At 46.2% G+C, this 19,959-nt stretch overlaps 1 protein-coding gene across 5 annotated transcripts in view; it reads left to right on the top strand.

Moving 5' to 3' along the window:
• The first annotated feature begins 4,469 nt into the window (after positions 1 to 4,469).
• CDHR5 (cadherin related family member 5) overlaps positions 4,470 to 19,959 on the top strand; it is a 317,423-nt gene continuing 301,933 nt past the window's right edge. For 2 of the 5 annotated variants that reach the window (XM_069624043.1, XM_069624044.1), the window contains exon 1: positions 4,470 to 4,751. In XM_069624043.1, coding sequence (XP_069480144.1) covers positions 4,664 to 4,751 — 88 coding nt within the window. In that variant the 5' untranslated portion in view covers positions 4,470 to 4,663. The remainder of the gene's footprint in view (positions 4,752 to 19,959) is intronic. The other 3 variants (XM_069624045.1, XM_069624046.1, XM_069624047.1) reach the window with 3 other exon arrangements.

Genomic DNA, 19,959 nt, shown 5'->3' on the forward strand with positions numbered 1-19,959 from the left:
CTGATCTTCCAGGAAAATTGCTTGCTGTCGAGGGATGTTCTGCCAAGCTCGGCCACAGACACATTGCAAGCCTACTTTATGCTGATGACCATGTTCTGTTGGACCGGACAATAAGAGGAGCCAAAAATAATTTCAATGCCCTCATTGAGTTTTCAGAACAAAACCATCTTGCGATCAACATGAATAAGACCAACATCATGTCAGTTGCAGGCAGCAGGCCCACTAGAGTAAATTTACGAATTGACTCCATAGAGTTGAGTATGTTAATAGTTACCCCTATTTTGGAATCGAGCTGAGCGCTGATGGGAAATACACATCCATTGTGGAGGATAAAAAAAGGAAGCCAAGACAGCTGACTTACTTGATTAGTAAATTTGCAAGTCAGATTGCCGGATACTCGATTGAAGGCATCCTTAAACTATATAAGCAAAGTTTTACACCTACCATATTATATGGTCTTGAAGCTTTAGCCATGAAAGACCTGACATGGCTTAATGTAGATGAAGGAACATTCTGGAGAAAAACGTTGCACCTTTCCCCTTCCACCACAATGGCTTACCTCCATCTTGAATTGGGACTAGTTTCATTCAAGAGCCAGGTCTTAATTCGTAGATGCTCCCTTGTAAAATTAAATGATGAATGTTTTAAGGACATGAGCTGGGGCCCTCATTATACATGTGGTACAGAATCTGAAGTACTGAAGGCTACTTTTAAACATAAACTCGAACAATGGGACTGGATTAACAACTATTCACATCTCCAGGCAATGCATAATTTTAAATATATATCAACCATTAGCCATCAATACCTCAAACCCCAACAGTACCTTTTGAATGCCCATGTCCAGCTGTTTGTAACTTCATGACATAATTGCGAGCAAATCAATTCCCAGTGCTCGCATTACAAGGAGTCCTAGTAATATCCCCATTGAACAAGGAATATGCTGAGTCTGCAAATGTCAGTCAAACATTGAATCCCCAAGACACGTTTTGACATCATGCCCTAAGATGGGAATATGACTATCCTGGGTAGCTTTATAAGCAACTACGATGCCATAAAAGGTAATGAATTTAGGAATTTCTGTCTAAATGATAACCTCCAATCGGTTCACATAGCACTATACAAGATCTGCAGTCACTTATCAAAGGATTGGAACACCATGAGTACTCATAACTGAAAAGGAACTGTTGTAAATTAAATCTTATGGAAAATGACATGTAATGGAAAGAAATTAATTTTAAATTAACCATTTTAAATTAACCATTGATGTCTTAAAGGTTTTATAACCGATTTTAAATTTAGAAATTTGGAACTTGTTGTATGGATTTCTAGTTCGTTATTTTTAGCTGCTCAATAGGAGGATGTGGATTCATTGTGAAAGCCTACCTCTGGAACCATCATCATCGATAGTTGCGACATGTCGAAAGACCATGGGCCAGGTTCTCATGTAATCCGAGACAAAGAAGTGTTAGATGTTAAAGGTGTTTTAGGTCATGTGACTTATTAGATGTTTTGGATGTTTTAGATGGTCATACATCTTTCACAGAAAGTACATGTGTTTGTGATGTCGTATGTATTCCACATGTGTTGTAAAGGTTCATAATGAATCAATACAAATAAATTAATTAATGAACGCGCGCTAGATTCTTATACCCACTTATTAGTTCATTCCCTTGGTTACCAAGGCCACTCCTTTGACACTTGTTAGGGTGCACCCTTGACTAACTATTCTTTCATGAGTCTTTTAGGGACTCCAATTGTTTTCACCCACTTAAAATTGAGGCAAGTTTCAAAAAGATACCAAAAAACTGTTACGTGTGGTGCCAGATAGCGATAGGTGAGCATGTATGAAAATTCCTGAGAAGTATCACTTTTTCTCTGGTATAGTCTATTGTGGTCTGGCACTGATTAGAGTTGAGGTGCAAATAAAGCTGTCAAATTAGAGAAGACAAGCTTTTATCAATGGGCTGGGAGGATGGCTCAGGGGCGACATGTTGTCTTGGAGACAAAACAATACAAAGCAGCTGTGGTTGAAAACCCAGTAAGTGCTTAGAGGCTGGACTCTAGCATAAAGCGAAATATGAAAGACGAGTTTAATATAATATGGAAAAAGCACTCTTTGGAAAGAGCAATATTGATTGACAAAAGGCCAAAGCCACTATCTCAGATTACCTATGGGTGTACATCTTGTAATACGTGCACATTCATTGTTCAAATAAATACCCTTTACTTGGTCCCAAAAAATCGAAGTAAAATATTCCAATCTGGTGAATTATTTTTACTTTTAGGATTTTAAGTGGAAAGAAAAGGGCAAAGGTTTTACTTAGACTCCTCTTGGAGTCAGAACACTAAAACTGATCAAGCAAACCGCTTCCCAAACCAAAGACAACTGGCTATCCCAGAAACTGCTTTTCAAAGACTGATCAATAGAAAAATAGATAGATAGATAGATAGATAGATAGATAGATAGATAGATAGATAGATAGATAGATAGATAGATAGATAGATAGATAGATAGATAGATAGATAGATAGATACAAAGTGTGGGGGATATATAGTTAAGGCAATAGATCGGGTGCCAACTCTACAAAAAACTCTTGTCAACCGGAATATCGATGGAGCTGTTGCATTGGTTGGGGGCGTGGGGCCAGAACATTTGTCAGGAACAGCCTTTTAATGCACAGGGTCCACTGAGCTGCAGTGGTATCTAGGAGCCACTGCCTGCCTTCAGTGTTCTGGACGTCCAGACTGGAAAGCTGTGAACAGCATCCAGAGAAGATGAAGAGAAAGCAACAGGGCAGTGCTGGCATTGCTGGGTTTTCCCACGCTAAATCCCCCGACACCTGTGCTTGTGACTCTCGCCCATCAGCCTCCTCAGTTCCCCTTGCAATGTGTACTTCCCCATTCTCCTCCACAACAAAACACTCTTGTTCTTCACTGCAGTTGGAAGTACCAACAGTAGAGTGGACTTTCCCCGACACACAAAACCAGCCGCTTGCCAGCAGGTACTCTGCCAGGAAAGCAAGACACGGGGCTGTGAATTCGGCTCAACGCCACCATAACCCACAGCAGGAGTGCACAAGCACATGTGTAACCGTATTCTTAAATTTCAGAGTCACCTCCTCCAGGAGACCTCGCGGGTATTCTATGCTATCAAAATTAAATAAATAAAAAATTATGTTTGTTGGAGAATTTGTTGGCACCTGTTCCTGAAAAGGGAAAATGATTAGCCCTCCTGCCCTCCCACAAGTAAACAAAAAACAAGCTCTTCCCCATCAAGTTAAGGGGCTCTACTTGGCAGGGAAATCCCGAAATGAAGATGAAAAACTGGTTATCTTCGATTCGCACTTTCTCATCCTCGTTTTCATAAAATGCAAAGAAGGGTCAATAATCACAGTTCTGTGCATTACGTGACATATGGACATTGATTCTTAAAAGAAGGTATCCCGGCTTGCAGGTTTTATGAAGTACATCATGAAGCATTGCTCATCTCTGCACCAGTTCTTGCCCTGCCTGCAGCATTCCCATAAGCAGGTGGTTTCCAAGATTTCTGCATGCAGTAACGGCAATTGCTGCATGCAGCAATCTTAGGAAAAAACAGCAAAAGTCATGATCCCTTTAGTGTGAGAACCAAATCACAGAAGGTTTGACATGCCAGGCAGCATCTACTTCATATGCACTGGGGCGTGCAAATCCATAGCTGCCAAGCTTCCCAGTTCCATGCGGAATCTTTGACCCAGTCTTGTTTTTTTTTCGCACTGTATGCTGGGACTTGTAGGCTCACCGTTGTAATGGGAAAAAACGAAACGACAAATTCCAGCATGCGATGGGAAGCAAAAAGCAAGACTGGCTCGAGGTGTCATGCATGGAACTTGGAAACTTGTCAGGGAGGCCAATGTGATGGGCAAAAGGCGGCAAAAACACGTGTACGCCGCATTGTGCCCTTTACATTTGCACCCCACAGTGCAAATGATGAACATTTGGTTTCGGGGAGCTGGCAAAGCCTGAGTGCAAACGTACCAGGTCCCCGCCTTCAAGTTACTACTAGGAGAAAAATGTCCTCCCCCGCGTTTTACATAATGTACGCACTGGGGTTGCTTTTGCATTGACTTGAATTCGCATGAGGCCAGAATCCTATTACCCTTTAAGGGTTTTGAAGTAGAACTGACCCAGAGTACTAAGTACCTGACATAGACCCCCCCAAGCGCTGTATCCTACACCTCCCCGATTAGCCCTTGTAAAGCCCCTATTAAACATTGCTAGAAATGGTCTCGCGCAGAGCAAGTAGGATACACCACTGGGGAATATCTCCGGGCTCAGGTAGCTCACATCCCGCGTGTGCGGCCTTTATTTTATGGCAGGTGAATAAATAACCTGTCCCCGCCTCTATCTGGAACCAGGCGCTTGTAAAAATTAAGCTGCCAGAGAAGAAGTCAGTCGGTGCTTATCGAGATCAGCGCCTTGGTGATGAGGGCTATTGAGTCGTAAATAGGTAAGTGCGTGACGGCTGCAAGGAGGCAAAGGTTAATCGGCGGCAGAGGGGCTTCCTGCGCGCACTCCAGTCAGGCTCTCGGACGGTGATGGTGGCCTGCCCGACGCGCTCGGGTGGTGAAGAGAGGTGACGTTCCATAAGTCCAGGGAGAGCGGCTCCCTCGAGGACACCATGGCTGCCTCGCCGGCTTTTCCTCGCGTTCCTCTTTTGCTTCTGCTGATGATGTCCTACCTCAGAACGGCCCTGGCCCAGAACCCAGGTAGGATCGCCTCGGAGACGCCCTGGCTCCTGCTTGACAATCATTGCGCGCAATTGTATCATGTCTTTTACTAGGGACGGGGTAATAGAGTGCAGTGGTCTGCAATCTACAGCTCGCCAGTTGTTTTCGACAACACTCCCATGACCCCTCCTCACCATTGGGTATGCTCTCTAGGGCAGAGGAAAGTTGAAGACCAAAACATCTGTTGAGCCAAATGTAAGAGGCCAGTCTCATACTGGATGAGGAGGGCTAATGCAAAACGTGGTGAGGGCCACACGCTGGAACTGTGACCCGCACAGATAGGAAAAGGCCCTCGAAAGAAGATACTTAGCTAGGGTAGATTTAAGGGACACAACTCGAAAGGGCACAAAAATGAACAAAGGACATCGCCATGGACAACATGGCAGGAAGGAATCTGAGTGGTAAATATAAGAGAGTGGGGTATGGCTGGATAGACTAAAAGAAATGGTTGAGGGTTCTATTGTATATGGCATGGCAAAGTAAAACGGTACATGGTTAGATGGTATAGCACAAGTCACCAAATGAGTTAGTAGTGTAGTAATGGGCAGAAGTAGGTAGAATTAAATAGATTAAAACAAGATGTTATGCAATAACACAGGATATGGTAGAATCAAACATGATAATTGCAGCAATTAAGCTCCACTGGTGGGGGCATTACTGGCCAGGTAATGCCCTGTCCAGTTAGAAGCATGAGCGAAGTAAAGGCATTAACATCAGCCCAGGGCATTACCTGCCCCACTAATGCCCCCGTCGGAGGGGTTTATTCCTCTTAGTATCCCAGCACGTAGTACCGGGATACTAATAGTTTTTTTGTTCAAGTTGAGGAACGGCATATTTGCCATTTTTTTACTTGAAATAAAACGACAAAACAAGATGTCCACCATGTATCATGAAAAAGAGAACTACACACAGTCCCTTCTCCCTTTCCATGGCAGCCACTGTCATGATGGAGCTGGTCTGGGAACACAGTGTTCCCGGCACCAGCGAGGGACAAAGGAGCACAAGATGAGTGCAGATGGGGTCAGGGTGGGTGGGGGATATCGAAATTGAGGTTGGAGGCATGAGAAAGGAGTGGAAGGGGAGCATGGGATGGGCCCCCCCCTTATCTTAGTACCAGCGGGGAAGAGGCAGCCTCCCGCTTCCGAGGAGGCTCAGAGCTGGGGTTTTACCATGTGGTAAAGACCCTGCCCTAAGCCTCGTGATTGGCTGTTACGCTTCCACCCCCTCACCCCCAGCTGTGTACTTATAAATATGATGATAGGCTAGCCCACGGTAAGATATTACGACATAAGACACTTCAAAGGAGAATGGGATAATTTGGGACTGGGTAGGATAGCACATGGCAGGAGAGTAGGGGAGAATGGGCAGCATAAGATTGATGAGGGCAGGTCGAGTCAAAATAGAAGAAGACCTGGTGCAGTATATGAAAGGATAGGCTAGGTCATGCATGGCCACAGGAGGGCAGGACTAATCAGGAGAACAGAAAACAAGATACATGTTAGGGTGGTCAGAATAGGGGAAAGAGGCATACAGGATAATGCAGTAGTATCGGAAATGGTAGGGTCAGATGAACAAGGGAGGGTGCATCATGAAATGACAGCAAGGAAGGGCAGGGTTGGGATATTCTTGGGTATGGCACCATGCATCAGAAAACTGGCCAACCTGACCTTCTTCATTGAACTTAACTTTACTGCTGAAAATGTTGCCTTCCTCCACCTGTCTTCAGACCCAGAGTTCCTCTTTCATCTTAAAATATGCATATTCTGTATTTTCACTTATAAGAGTGGGATGTTTGAAGTGTTTTTGATTAGTCTGTTTGTATTATTAGCTTAATTGAAACTCCTGTATTTTTGTAGAAACTTGGTTGGACATTCCTTTATTATACAATTACAGTAGTATTGTTGTTTGGTGCTTCTTTGCAAAGCTCATACCCCTATGAAGAGTATAGCCTGCCCTCAGCCCACTTCTCCACAGGCAGAGAAGGAGTTATACCCTTTCGGGCTGTAACTGTTTCACCTTTATGATTTGGATCACTGCTGGTTTAGTAGTAGTGTTGGCCTAAGTAGGAGTTTACACCACTTATCCCTGTACTCCTGCAGAGCAATAGTCATTTCATTTCAGAAGTCCCCACCATGAATTTGAGGAATATCAGTGCACCCCCATTGGCACCTGAAATAGTAACTACAGTAAAGTGGCACTGACTAACATGGGCACCTCGGTGGAGTTTACTCTGCTTCCCTTTCTTTCCAAACAGGGGACTACATGGAGCAGACTACACAGGCAAGGAACATTTTGATTTAGTTGGCCATCTTTGACAGCAGTATCGTAGAACTGGCAATCTACATGAGCAAGTGAAGTAATTATAGTGTATTGGAATCTCATCTTGCTAGACCAAACCTTGCACTCTGACCTGGAAGAGTCAGTTTAGTGGAAACTGACACCTGTGTGCACTGAGACACCTGCTCTCCAATGACAGAGTGGCTCATTGAAGATCTGACTGCTAGATTCATGGATCTGGAGAAAAGTACAGTCCATTTCGGCTATTTAGCATCTTACCCATGCTCATAAGGGGTTACATCGGGGTAAAAGACCTCAAGTATAATGAACAGGAGAAAGGGTTGGGTGTAGTGTCAACAAATAAAGATACAGTGGCCTTACTGCAAGCAGGTTCCAAACAAGTACCATGGGACTTAGCAGATAAGAGTCTGAAAAACCCAGGTGCTATATCTAGTGGTGGTGACAATGCTGGGCCCAGCGTGGTACTCACCCATCAGATTTTGGGGGATTCACTGAGATCTCTGAAATACACTTTCAAAGCAATAATTCAAGCTGAAACGGTAAACCTCTGTGTAGATCTAACTCAGGCCATTAATACCAAGAAGAGGGAGATTAACTCCCTTGGCGGCAGAATAGACACAGACCTACCACACAATCAAGAACTCTTAGCAGCACTCGATGTGGATATTGGATCTTTCCTGACATTAACAAAACAATTGTAAGAAAAATGCCAGGATCATCAGAAGAGGTTTTGGAGAGAAAACGGGCGCATTAAATCTTCGAAAGAAGGGACTGGGCTACAGAATATACATGATTGCGTTAGAGGAATCATCTCTAGGATTTTGAAGGAAGGTGATCAAGATAACTCTGACATCAAAATTAACAGGGTTCACAGAGTTTGCTGCATGAGGAGGACTTCGGACATGTAATGTCCTAGTCAAGTTGAATTATTTTACCACAAAGGAGAAAATGATGTCCACTGCTAGGCGGATGGAGCAAATAAAATGCCAAGGCTGCCCTATCCACCTCTTCCAAGATATTTCTCCAATCAGATTGGCACCGCGACATGAAAGGAGACTAGTAATCGATTGAAAAAAACAGAAGAAGTTGAGGTAGATTTCATTCATTCAGGGCTCATTTCTATCTCAACGATCAGAAGGTTACCATTACCACAAGGAAAGTAACTCTTCAACATTTGGATCACAAAGCGATGGGTCAAACTGAATCGTGAGATGGATTGCCTGAATCGACCACTAAGTCCCAGTTCGCTGATGCACAGCATATACGAGAAGAATGACGTTGCATCCCAACCTCAACAGGGCTATGCACCCCAAGTAGATCCGTGGCTATAGTGACTTTTCTTATCCACCTCTGCCAGAGGAATGACGAGAGGGACAGGATGAGGCAGGGACGAGTTCCAGTGATTTGGGGCCATTGGTGATCTAGTTGTCACTGATTTGGATATGGATGTCCAGCTGGGGGTTTCTTTGTTCGGGGAAAAAATCATTAAGCACAATATGCTATGTCGGATTTTTATTTAATAATTCACACATTATTGATATATTGGCTTGTACCAGGATGATCTGAGAGGATGGGAGGCGGGGGCGCTGGAGCACAGGTGATCGAAGAGGAGAGGGGAGACAGTTTTGCCCTGATTTTAATAGTTGAGTTTCTTGTAAGCAAACTATCCACGGTTGGAGTCTGCTTAAGTCTCTGAGAAGCCTGCATATTTCAGTTGTGTGCGTTAAAACCATGCACATTGATTGACCAGATTTCAACAACATCCCTTTACTAAAATGAGCAGATAGACGTTTTAGGCAAGTACTCTTCTGCATCAATCCCAAAAACCAAACCAGAACCTTCTCAATCAGTTGTGCATGTTCGCCACAAAAAATACAAAACGCATTTACTCTTGTCCTCATCTGCTGTTCCCTCAAACCCTGCAGCAGCATCCCATGCAATATAAAATGGGCGCTTGTTAGGTTACCGCCTTTAGTGCTGAGGGCATGTATGTTGGTCTTGAATTCCCATAAGGAATAATTTTAGGCTGTGCCAACTCCTGCACTTAAAGGAAGACCAACAGAGATTAACCTCAAGATCATGCCCCACTCATGTTCAAACCAGGGCTATAACCAAAGGGCAGAGGTAGCTGCTCTTCTCCAACATTATTTTTTGTTGTGTAACACTAGAGCTCACAGTGACCCCCAGTGACCCCCGAAGGCTGTTTTGTGTTTGGGCCAACGCCTTACTCTTGTTTATTTCTATGCTCCTAATCAAAATCAGCAGGTGTTTATTCTATGGGCCACGTGGGCTCTAAAACATGTGGGCTGAGAGAGACAAGCAGAGGCCACCTGTTGGCATTCTTTTGTGAGTGATTATTATGTGGTGAGGCACCTTTCTATCTATCTAACTTTCTATCTCGATCCTATATAGCCCAAAGGTCCTGGCTGACATCTACTCTCGCACCCTCACAAAAGTCATTAACACCATTGACCCTATCAAACCAAAAAAAGAGAAAAAATCCATGAACACAAATTCATGGTTCACTGAAGACTTACAGGGCCTCTGCACCAACAAACGGACTGCCCTTTCCAATTGGCAATCCAACCCCTGTGAGGCCACCAGAGATGATTTTAAAAGAACCTCAACAGTATACAAAAAAGCAATATTCACTGCCAAATCTAATAACATCAACTCTCGTATTTCCAAGGCAAACTCCAAGTCCAGCGAACTATTCTCCATCTTCAAAGATCTCACCTCCCCACCTGCTAGCCCCAATGAGATAACCAAAGACCAAGCCTGATGCAACAGTATACAAGAAGCACTCCTAAATAAAATCTCACTCCTCCAAGATAAAATACTAACCCAGCGTACTCTCCTAGCCAAATCAGACCCCTCGGACTCACCACCTACCCTTAACCAGAAGCCTCCCTCACCCTCTTCACCTTCAGAGACGTCTCTTAAACCGAAGTCACTGCGATCATACAACACATCAAACCTTCCACATGTAAAGGTGATATCTGCCCACCTAACATCATTAAAGATAGTGTTGACTCCCTTGCCCCTCTCATCACAGCTTTCATTAATGCATCATTCTCCTAAGGCATCGTCCCGACCAGCCTCAAAGAAGGCTTCTTAAGAAACCATCCCTAGACCCCTCATCCCCCAACAACTACCGTCCCATCACGACCGTCCCTTTCCTCCTTAAGATCTTTGACAAGGCCGCCAGCAATCAAATCCAGCACTTCCTTGAAACCCACTCCATCCTAGGCAAAAGGCAATCTGGATTCTGCAAAGGCCATGGCACGGAAACTGCCCTCCTGGACCTAAAGAACCAAATCACTAAAATAATGGACACAGGGAAACCAACCCTCTTACTACTACTGGACCTATCAGCTGCATTTCACCTCGTAGATCACAAAACTCTTACCTCCCACCTCACTAACTCGGCCCATTTCTCCAACCATGCCACCTCTTCGATCACTTCCTTCTTAGAAGGCAGAGCAATGAAAGTCTTCTCAGACATAGCCAACGCTGCTCCCATCACCATCCACTGCATTGTGCCACCGGGATCATGCACTGCCCCAACACTCTACAACCTTTTTACCAAACCCCTTTTTGACATACTTGACTCCTTCGGCAAAGCTTACACAAACTATGCTGACGACACTCAAGTCCTCCACGCACTCACAGGCTCCTACGACCATGACTTGGCAGCCCTTCGCCAAATCTATTCCACTATTCAGGCCTGGATGGCCATCAACTGTTTATGTCTCAATGGAGTCAAAACTGAAATCATCATCATAGGCCCAAAAGAAACTCTGAACAAACGTAACCCCAAATACAATACCTTCATCATTGAAAACACCACCATCTCAGTCTCCCCATCTGTAAAGACCCTAGGCGTATATCTAGACACCACCTTATCTATGGACAAACAGGTCAGTGCCATTGCCTCTGCCTATGCTCACACCCCCAAACGTATAAACGCTGTCAAACCATTCCTACCTAACCAAAACTGCCTCACCATCGCTAGAGCCACCATCGGTGCCAAGCTAGATTATTGTAACACTCTACTAGCAGGCCCCTCTGCAAAAAATCTAAACCAGCTCCAGACAGTACAAAATAATGCGCTCAGAGAGGCCCTCAACATCCCCAAGAGAGATCACATTAATCAAGCCAGGAGAGATGCCCACTGGCTTCCGGTTAAGGAAAGAATAACTTTAAAAACACCTACCTTAACCCACAAATGCCTCAGCCTCTCTGCCCCCTCCTACCTCTCCGAAATATTAACTATGATACCCCCACATGCCCCAGAAGGACACAACACACCAACCAACTACACATACCCTCAATCAAGAGTGCCAAAGCAGAAGGTATAGGCTTCCCCTATCTAGCTCCCAAACTTTGGAATGCCTTGCTCAACGCCTTCAAGCTGAAACCTCCCTTGCCACATTCCGCAAAGGCCTCAACGGACCCACCTGATGTCCAACTGTACTCCCATGATACTGACAATTGTAACTAAGTATGCATAAATAGTTGTTACTGTACCTGCTATTCATTATTCATGCATGTAACAGCTCTTTGCTCCACTGTAACCAGAATTGATTTTTCCTGTTACATGTAACAGATCACTTTTTGTTTGTAACAGCGCCGCGATGCCTTAGGGCTGCTGTGCGCTATAAAAATGTTAATAAATAAATAAAAAAATTAAAAAAACTTTCACCAAAGGCATCATGGCGCCAAAAAGGATGCACAGAAACCAGTAAGACAGATAAACAAAATCAAGTGATAGGTCTTGAGTTTAGACCTAAAAAGATCAAAGTCTATGGTAGCCCTAAGAAAAGACGGAAACTAGTTCCAAAGTTTAAGACCCGCCACAGAAAGCACGCGACCGCCACAGTGTTCCCGCTTATAGCAAGACTTTTATAATTAAAATATAGCAATTACTGGGACAATGTATATAGTCATACATCCATTTAAATCTATGATGGCCTTTTGCTATTGTTGCCGTATATTTTGAGGTAAAATTATTGATCTCTTTTTGAATCATTCACAACTACTTCAAAAGTATGTGGTGCATGTAGACATATGAGTTTAACGTTGTGTCTTGCATCATTTAAATTGAGAGGTTTGACAAGGTTTCCGATTAGATGCACTTAACTGTGTAGCCTATACCTAAATAACCAATCATTTCGTTTTTAGTGAATGTTTTGTTCGGGGTAGCATAGATATACAGACATACAAACCTGTCATTATATGTGTTTAGATTGACTAAAAGCATACATCTCCCCTCATTGACTCTGTCTCAATGGGAGGCGCTAGCGAGTCCTATTATGAAGGGTGTGGTAATAGCAGCTGTTTTTAAACACTTCAAAAAAGCCCTGGGCAAAATGGGTTTCTGGGTATCTTTTAAAAAGCCCTAGCACCCCAGCTGGTGAAAAATCTCACTGATCTTTTCAACCACTTTTGCGAGGCAAGGAGAAATACTGTCACAACGGAAGAATCACATTTAGCATTCCTCCTGAAAAAAGGGCAGAGATGTGGCACCGTGCCAGACCCATCGATGCATATTGTACTCCAGAGTTCTGACCATTAGACTTGCTAAATCTTTCTCCAGTTCGATCGACCCAGATAAATTGAGTTTACTCACACAAGGAAGTGCAGTTGTCAATGTTAGGAGGCTTCTTGGTATGGTAGTCAAAGATCGTGGATTGAAATGTGCCTCTGGACACCAAGAAGACCTTCAATAGTTGTAGTTGGAATTATATGACTAGGGCCATGCATTCTTCTGGTTCGAACCATAGATGATTAAGATGATCGGGGCAAATTTTCAGTCTCGAGAGGTGGTGGGGGGGTGCTCAATCTTTCCCTTTGGATCCCTTACTGCAGAGGGGATCAAAGCAGGGCTGCCCAATTTCCTCCCTTCAATGTGCTACAGACATCCTTCAAAATCTGTATTTCATGCCTGGACAGGAGCCAGGTGCATTTGATGACTGGGTGATCGATGAGTGGGTCTGATAAATTGGGGGATCGCATTGACAAGCATATTAGGACTTTGCACCTTGAAAGTTAAACTTTGGGTTCTCAGAACAACACAGGTTCCAGCGTTGGCAGCTCAGACACTGGACGATGCAGCCCGATTCTAGAGCAGATGGAAGCAGAAAATTGTCAAATTTATAAATTACTCTTCTACCTGCTGATTCCTCTAAAAATGTAACATCTGCCCTATTAAACAACATTTCTAATCCCAAACAATCTGATTTACCAGAGTATAGGAGGTTATCAGGTAATTTTATCCCCACCAATAATATCGCCATTTATGGGGTATGGCCATAAGCGATATTATTAGTGGGGATCATTTATGGGGATAATGGGACCAGGGATTGCGGGGGTTTCCCTCGCTCCATCAAAAAAATTATGGGGGATGTGAGCCCCCCCGCGCAGGTTCCATGGCTTAGTTTTGCCACAAAAATATGGTGATATTCTTGTATGGCGGTTATTTTGCAGGGATATTGGCACATGGAACCTATAGGAGTGGCTGGGAGAGAGACCCGGGAAAACAGTTAGATGACAACCTAATAGAAAGTATTTGGCATACCAGGGAACGCTAGAATAAAATGATGCATTGCTAGTACTACATCTCAGAAAGGCTACATACATTTTATTTAGACAAAACGACCTATGCTGCTGGAGGCATGGAGTGTCCTGATCTTTGTTTGCACGCGTCGTGGGAATGCTGCCAATTAGCACACTTTTAACTGGAGGTCAGGTGTGCTACAGGGGAGATGTTGGATTTATACCCAGAGGTGGATGATGTTGATAATCACACTGTATATCCAGGAGACAGAACATTGCCTCCTGCCTGTAACCGCAACTGCACTGGCTACCTGGACACCCTCTGATCTCGTGCCCAGGTCCTTCCCCTGCCAGCATCACACACCTGCACTGCCCACCTGGCAACTCCGCACTTGAGGACTGTTTCTTTATCCCTACAGTCCCCCTACCAGCCCTTGACACCTGATGCTCGCACTTACCCATGCACTTGCCACATGCTGGCCGTTTACTTACTTATTGTTATCATCTTTTCCCATGTACTGCACTATCCCTGCCCCCTTCCCACGCACTTGCGAGATCTGAATGACACCTGGTCTAGTAGGATCGGTGTCTGTCCGCCCTTTGTTCGCCTCGCCAGCCTCGTCGCGCCTTGAAACACTTCTGTATAGGTCAGTTATAAATGCCTTATCATAGCATATCATTTCTAAACAACTTGACTCTTCTTGTCAAATGGTGCATAGTATCGTTAGAAGGCAAGCAGAACTTCCGGAATCCTGTGGCTGTTAAAAGTATGGTATATCCTGACAATAGGAACAATGATTCATGTGTTACACCTCTCTCTGTAATTTTCATTCTAGTTAGCTTCCTTGTCTGCAGTTTGCCACAAAAGACTAGCTCATTACACGTTGCGCAGTAAATGAAGCCATTTACCGGCATGGCGATATTTGTGTCTCCGCCCTCGCAAGAGGCCGCTAATTGCGTACTATTACAAGTACGCGGACACAAGCATAGCGCCATGCCGTAAAAGTCCCCAAAAAGTCCTTTACCGGCCTCGACTAAAGTGCTATTAGCACCTACGCCTTCACGCTGCATGCAAATTGCGGTCACCGCTATTAGCGGTCACCGACATTAGCGGTCACCGCTATTAGCGGTCACCATTAAAATGCGGAACTTGAAATAGCGTCATCGCACAGGAACGGGAAACAGCACGGCGGCCATCTTTAAAACACAATCCATTGCCATCCTCTGCATCCAGGACCCCTTTCAAGGAAACTCGGACACAAATCCATCCCGGATAGCCCAAAGATGCCCAAGGCCGTACAAAAAGCTGCTGATCACCAACGTAAGGAAAAATTCAGCGATGAGGAGCTGATCATGCTCACAGAGACACTATCGGCAAATGCAAATGTAGTCTTCAGCAATGACATGCGGCGGGAGACCATCCTCAAGAAGAAGGCCATCTGGGCAGAGGTTGCCCACAAAGTCAGTGCGGTGGGCACCACCACCCGCACAGTCAAGGACTGCCGTAAGAGGTGGGACGACCTCCGGCTCCGTGTCAAAAATATACTGTCAGTGAACCGCAAGCTGGCAATGGGCACAGGAGGTGGCGGCGATTCACCTCTGAAACTCCATGAGTGGGAGGAGACCTGTGCATCCACAATTGGAGTGGAATCGATAGAGGGTGTTGGAGAAATGGAGCATGGTGTGGCCACTTCATCCGATGGAGGCGAGTGTATACATCAAAAAATGCACAGTGAAGTGTGAGGGGCCCCCCAAATATGTGTCCATATTCAGGCCATGGATCCAGCCACAAACATACATGCATGCATCACCACATATACGTGCAACACAGACCCATTCATGCATGACCCACCCGACATTCCCATTACCGGAATCCACAATAAAGAGGCCCCAATGCATATAGCGGCATGACATAAACATTCAGCATAAGGCAGGTAGAACCATAAACAATGATATTCCCCATTTCTCACCCCTACAGGATCACAGACAGAAACTGAGGACCAACGCACTGCGACACCTGCTCCCCCATCTACAAAAAAGCCCAGGACAGATGCGACAGGGGACACCGCCACCACCTCAAGGGTAACCGGGAGGAGTGTCCAGCAGCAGAGGGACAAAGGCAGCAGGAGCACAAGTTCCACGCAGCCTTAGGCCATGGCTGCTGCCATTGTTGCACCCACGGCAGTGTGTCCCATTGCATGTGAAATCAGCATGGAGGGCCCGCACTCTGCTGCCACCAGTTCAACTGGTGAGGCAGTAGCCACTGCACCACTTTCGGACGAGGAGGAAGCACTTGACATTGTGGAGCGAAGCCAGACCCCCAACCCAACACGCTCCATTAAGGCAAGCCCAAGGTTGTCATCAGGGTCAGGTAGCCATAGAGGATCAGCCACCCACACTGTGGAAGGGGCATGGAGCCCCCAGGTGTACTCACCTGATGCCAGAGGCATGGACCAAAGCGCAGCAGTCATCCCTCCTGCTCGTAGCACGCAACATGACCTTGCATCCATCAGCCAGAGGCAGGCAGAGATCACTGGGCTGGTAGGGCAGCATGTGGCTGAGGCAGCCCGTCTGAGGGAGGACCTCTGTATGAATGCAAGGCAGACAAGGCAGGGCATGGAGGCCTGCACTAAAAGGATTTGCAATGAAATGGCCCAACTCAGGCAGGCCGTGATCCGTATAGCGGACGCGATTGAGCGCCAATGCCCACCTACAACACAGGATCAACTGGGCACCCCCTCCTCTGGGAGTTCTCGGCAAACAATCCCCCTGCACTGCTCTCTGTGCAACCTGAGGCGCACCACATTCCAACCACCCAATGGCGGAGGAGGCACTGAGAATTAGGGCCAGCAAGGACTAGGTTGTGGAGAAGGACCCGTACACACTATGAGGCTCACATGGGGGTGTTGTGGGGGGAGGGGGGTAAGGGTGTTTTTGGGAGTGTTGTGGGGGAGGAGGGTAAGGGTGTTCTTGGGAGTGGTGTGGGGGGAGGGGAGTAAGGGTGTTCTTGGGAGTGTTGTGGGGGGAGGGGGTTAAGGGTGTTCTTGGGAGTGGTGAGGGGGTATGGGGTAAGGGTTTTTTTGAGAGTGTTGTGGGGGGTGGGGGGTAAGGGTGTTTTTGGGAGTGTTGTGGGGGGAGGGAGGTGAGGTCATTTGCACAGTTGGGGCCATGCACTTTTTGTTTGAATTTTGTTCACAATACACTGTTGAGAATTTGAAACACAGGCTTGGTCTTCATCATTGTGTATGTATACTGTATTGGGGAGATGGTTCTTTGTGGGACTCACCACATGCATCAGGGCAACAATACCTATCTCCATACATAATAGTTTTCCCTTGTATCTCATGGAATCTGATACATCAGATGCTGACGCACATCGTGTCCATCCTGGCCATCGCCTCTTGCATGTCCTGGCAGGCCATTTCAACCATCCTCATCACCATCCACATCATCCTCATCTGGTGGTTGCATGTCAGGTGGCATAGGCACATTCCGTCTGATGCACATTTTGTGCTGCGTCACACATGCCATGGTTATCTTCGGCACTTTGTCATGGCCGTACAGGAGAGCCTCGCCCGGCACGCTTCGGCACCAGAGCTGTGTGTTTGAAAGGCCAAATGTCTGCTCCATCACGACGCGGGTACGGGTATGTGCAATATTGTTGTCCTCTTCTTGCTGGTTATGTGGGTTCCATACAGGGGTTAGGAGCCACCTCTTCAGGGGATAGCCGGCTTGCCTTTATGGGGTGAAGAATGGGTACCTGTTACCGGCCACCTCTGGTGCGGCCTGTACATGTCACACAAATCGTCTTTGCATTGTGATTGGAAATCACAACTGACAGCATGCATGCAGACGATCTGCGTGACTGCAATGTGCAAAGCTGAGCTCGACCATGCAAGTCAACATGCCCAAATCATGCCTCCAACAGTAATAGATATGTCCTGGGTGAGGCCAGGTCTCAGGTGTCCTTGGGCCCAGGCAAATTTAGTACTGCAATGCCAGTGTACTGCCATTCCAACATCCATGTTGCTATGCTGTGAAGCATCACTTCAGTGGTGCTATGGGTTTGTGGTCAGATGCTATGGCTAGGGGTGATCCCTTTGCATGCATTCTAGGGCACATTGTTGTATTGATGTTGTGCTGCCCAAATTCTGTATGTCTGTCTTGACGGCATGTTGCTGATTTGTGTATTATGTGGTGTTACATAATGTGAAATGTGGGTGTGGATGGATGTGTAATCTTTCGAAAGTTGGATTGTATTCAATGTTGTGCAGCTTCACATTTCATGTGGGGTCTTCTCAAGTACATTGTGGCGTTCCCCGATGGACATTGGCATACATCTTTATGACCATTTGTCCCACGCACGACAGTCAACTCCCAGTTGGTGTATGTTTCTCTCCCCCACCCCAATCACACCGACATGTACATGCCCTGCTAATCACCAAGTTGCCACGATCGTTGGCTGGCTTGTCGCTCCATGTTGCGTGGTATGGTTGAGTTCTACAGGACCATTGAATCATGGGTTGAGCCAGGATGTCTGGAGCAACAATGTGTGATTATCTTGTTTGCGTCACATGCCATTCAGACAATGATGGAGTGGAATTGTTTTCTGTTTCGGTGGACTACTTCATTGTGACGTGGGACCACCAATTCCACATGGGTACAGTTGATGGCCCCAATGCTACTTGGGATGGTTGCAAGTGAATAGATGGCAATTTTGGTGTTTGCGATCTCCTGGACAGTCCCTGGCAGGAATATGTGTTCATGTGCAAGCTTCAGGAGGGCATTGTGTACCTGGTTCGGCGTGCATGGGAATACTGGTTGTGAGATGCCATGCATCTGCCACACAATATGCTGCTAGGAGCCTGTGGCCAGGAAGTGGTGCACAGTCACCACCTTCAGTAGATGGGGGATTGCAGTTCTGATGTCTATGAGGCTCACGCTGTCGTCATGTATCTTATCCACGTTGCTGGTGATGGTATCCCGTTGCAGACGGTACAGGGTATGTATGTGCTCAGGTGTTTGGTTAAATAGACTGGCTTGGATCCTGGGTATTGATGGCTGGCTCTGTGGTATTTCTGGGTCCCCTGGTGGTTCTTGCTGCACCTGTCTTGCCCTCCTCCTCCTCCTCCTCATCCTCCTGCGTCTCCTCTGTGCTGCCTGTTGTTGGTGCTGCCAAACTGCAAACGTGTCCTCCAGCCCATGTAATGCTGCCAGTATTGGAACCATTTTGGTGTGGGAAGGTGGGTGGGAAGGGGTGTGGTGTGCTCTTTTGTTCTGCAAGTCTGCACTGCCTCCACCTGTGCTGGATGTCCACCTGTGGCAGGTGGGAACACTGCTCAGGTCTCTTAACGGGTGGTTCGCGATGCTGGTATTAGCGCCATGCCGGTAAGGGGTTTTTGGCTCTTTACCGTGCCGCTATTGCCAAGTCTGCATGGCTTGTGTTGCCGTGCAATTAGCGCCATTGCACTATTTCCGGTCTAGGGTGCGCGTGCCCACGGACTTGTCGCTATTAGTGGCACCGTACTTACCGGTTCCGCTAATAGCGGCAAGTCCGGGTCGTAATTAGCTAGGGAATTTAGCGGTACCGGTAATCGCTTACCGGTACCGTTATTCCCTTACCGCACAACGTGTAATGAGGCCTTAAATGAGGTTACCCTGGCCGACCAGATTATGTGCTGTGTACTGATTTGTTCTCTGAAACAAGTTTTTTACTGATTGTTCTGGAAGCTGCTGTAGAGTGGAGAAAGGGAGTCGGACGGGTCGGAATATAATGTGGTATGCTTTGCCTGAATAGTCCCTTCTTTCAATAAAAGTTGGAAAAAACTAGGACTGTGAGTGAATTAAAGACCTCTTCCAGAGGGACAGCAGATACCTCAGAACTGGAGAGATTAGATTAAAGATTGGGCAATTGACCTTTGGTCCTTTAGTTTAGAACCCCTTAAAGTAAGTAGCCCCCTTTTGGGTTCTTCTGTGTTTAAGCATACTGTAGAACCTACAAACATTTTTCCCACCGACCCTAAGTCCAATGACCAGGACTGAGAGGAGATACTGGCAGGAGAAAAGGAATCTCCAGTCGGGGAGTGACAAGAGGGAAACCCAGGAAAGGGACCACCCTAAAGACCTTGCCTCTCATTAGGACTCCGGCGCTAAACCATGGTGCTGTTAGCACCATGGTCCATGCCGGAGTCCGCCATGGAGAAAGGGGGAATTACCACCCCATTCCAAGGTTGGCGGGGCGGTAATTCCCCCTTTCTCCATGGCCCTTCCCCATTCCCATTTTTGCCCCATAGGGCTCAATGGGAATGGGGAAGGCGGCAATTACGGTACC

The sequence above is a fragment of the Ambystoma mexicanum genome, chromosome 11 (assembly GCF_040938575.1).
Source record: "Ambystoma mexicanum isolate Mex_15411 chromosome 11, UKY_AmexF1_1, whole genome shotgun sequence".
In the NCBI taxonomy this organism is placed as follows: domain Eukaryota; kingdom Metazoa; phylum Chordata; class Amphibia; order Caudata; family Ambystomatidae; genus Ambystoma; species Ambystoma mexicanum.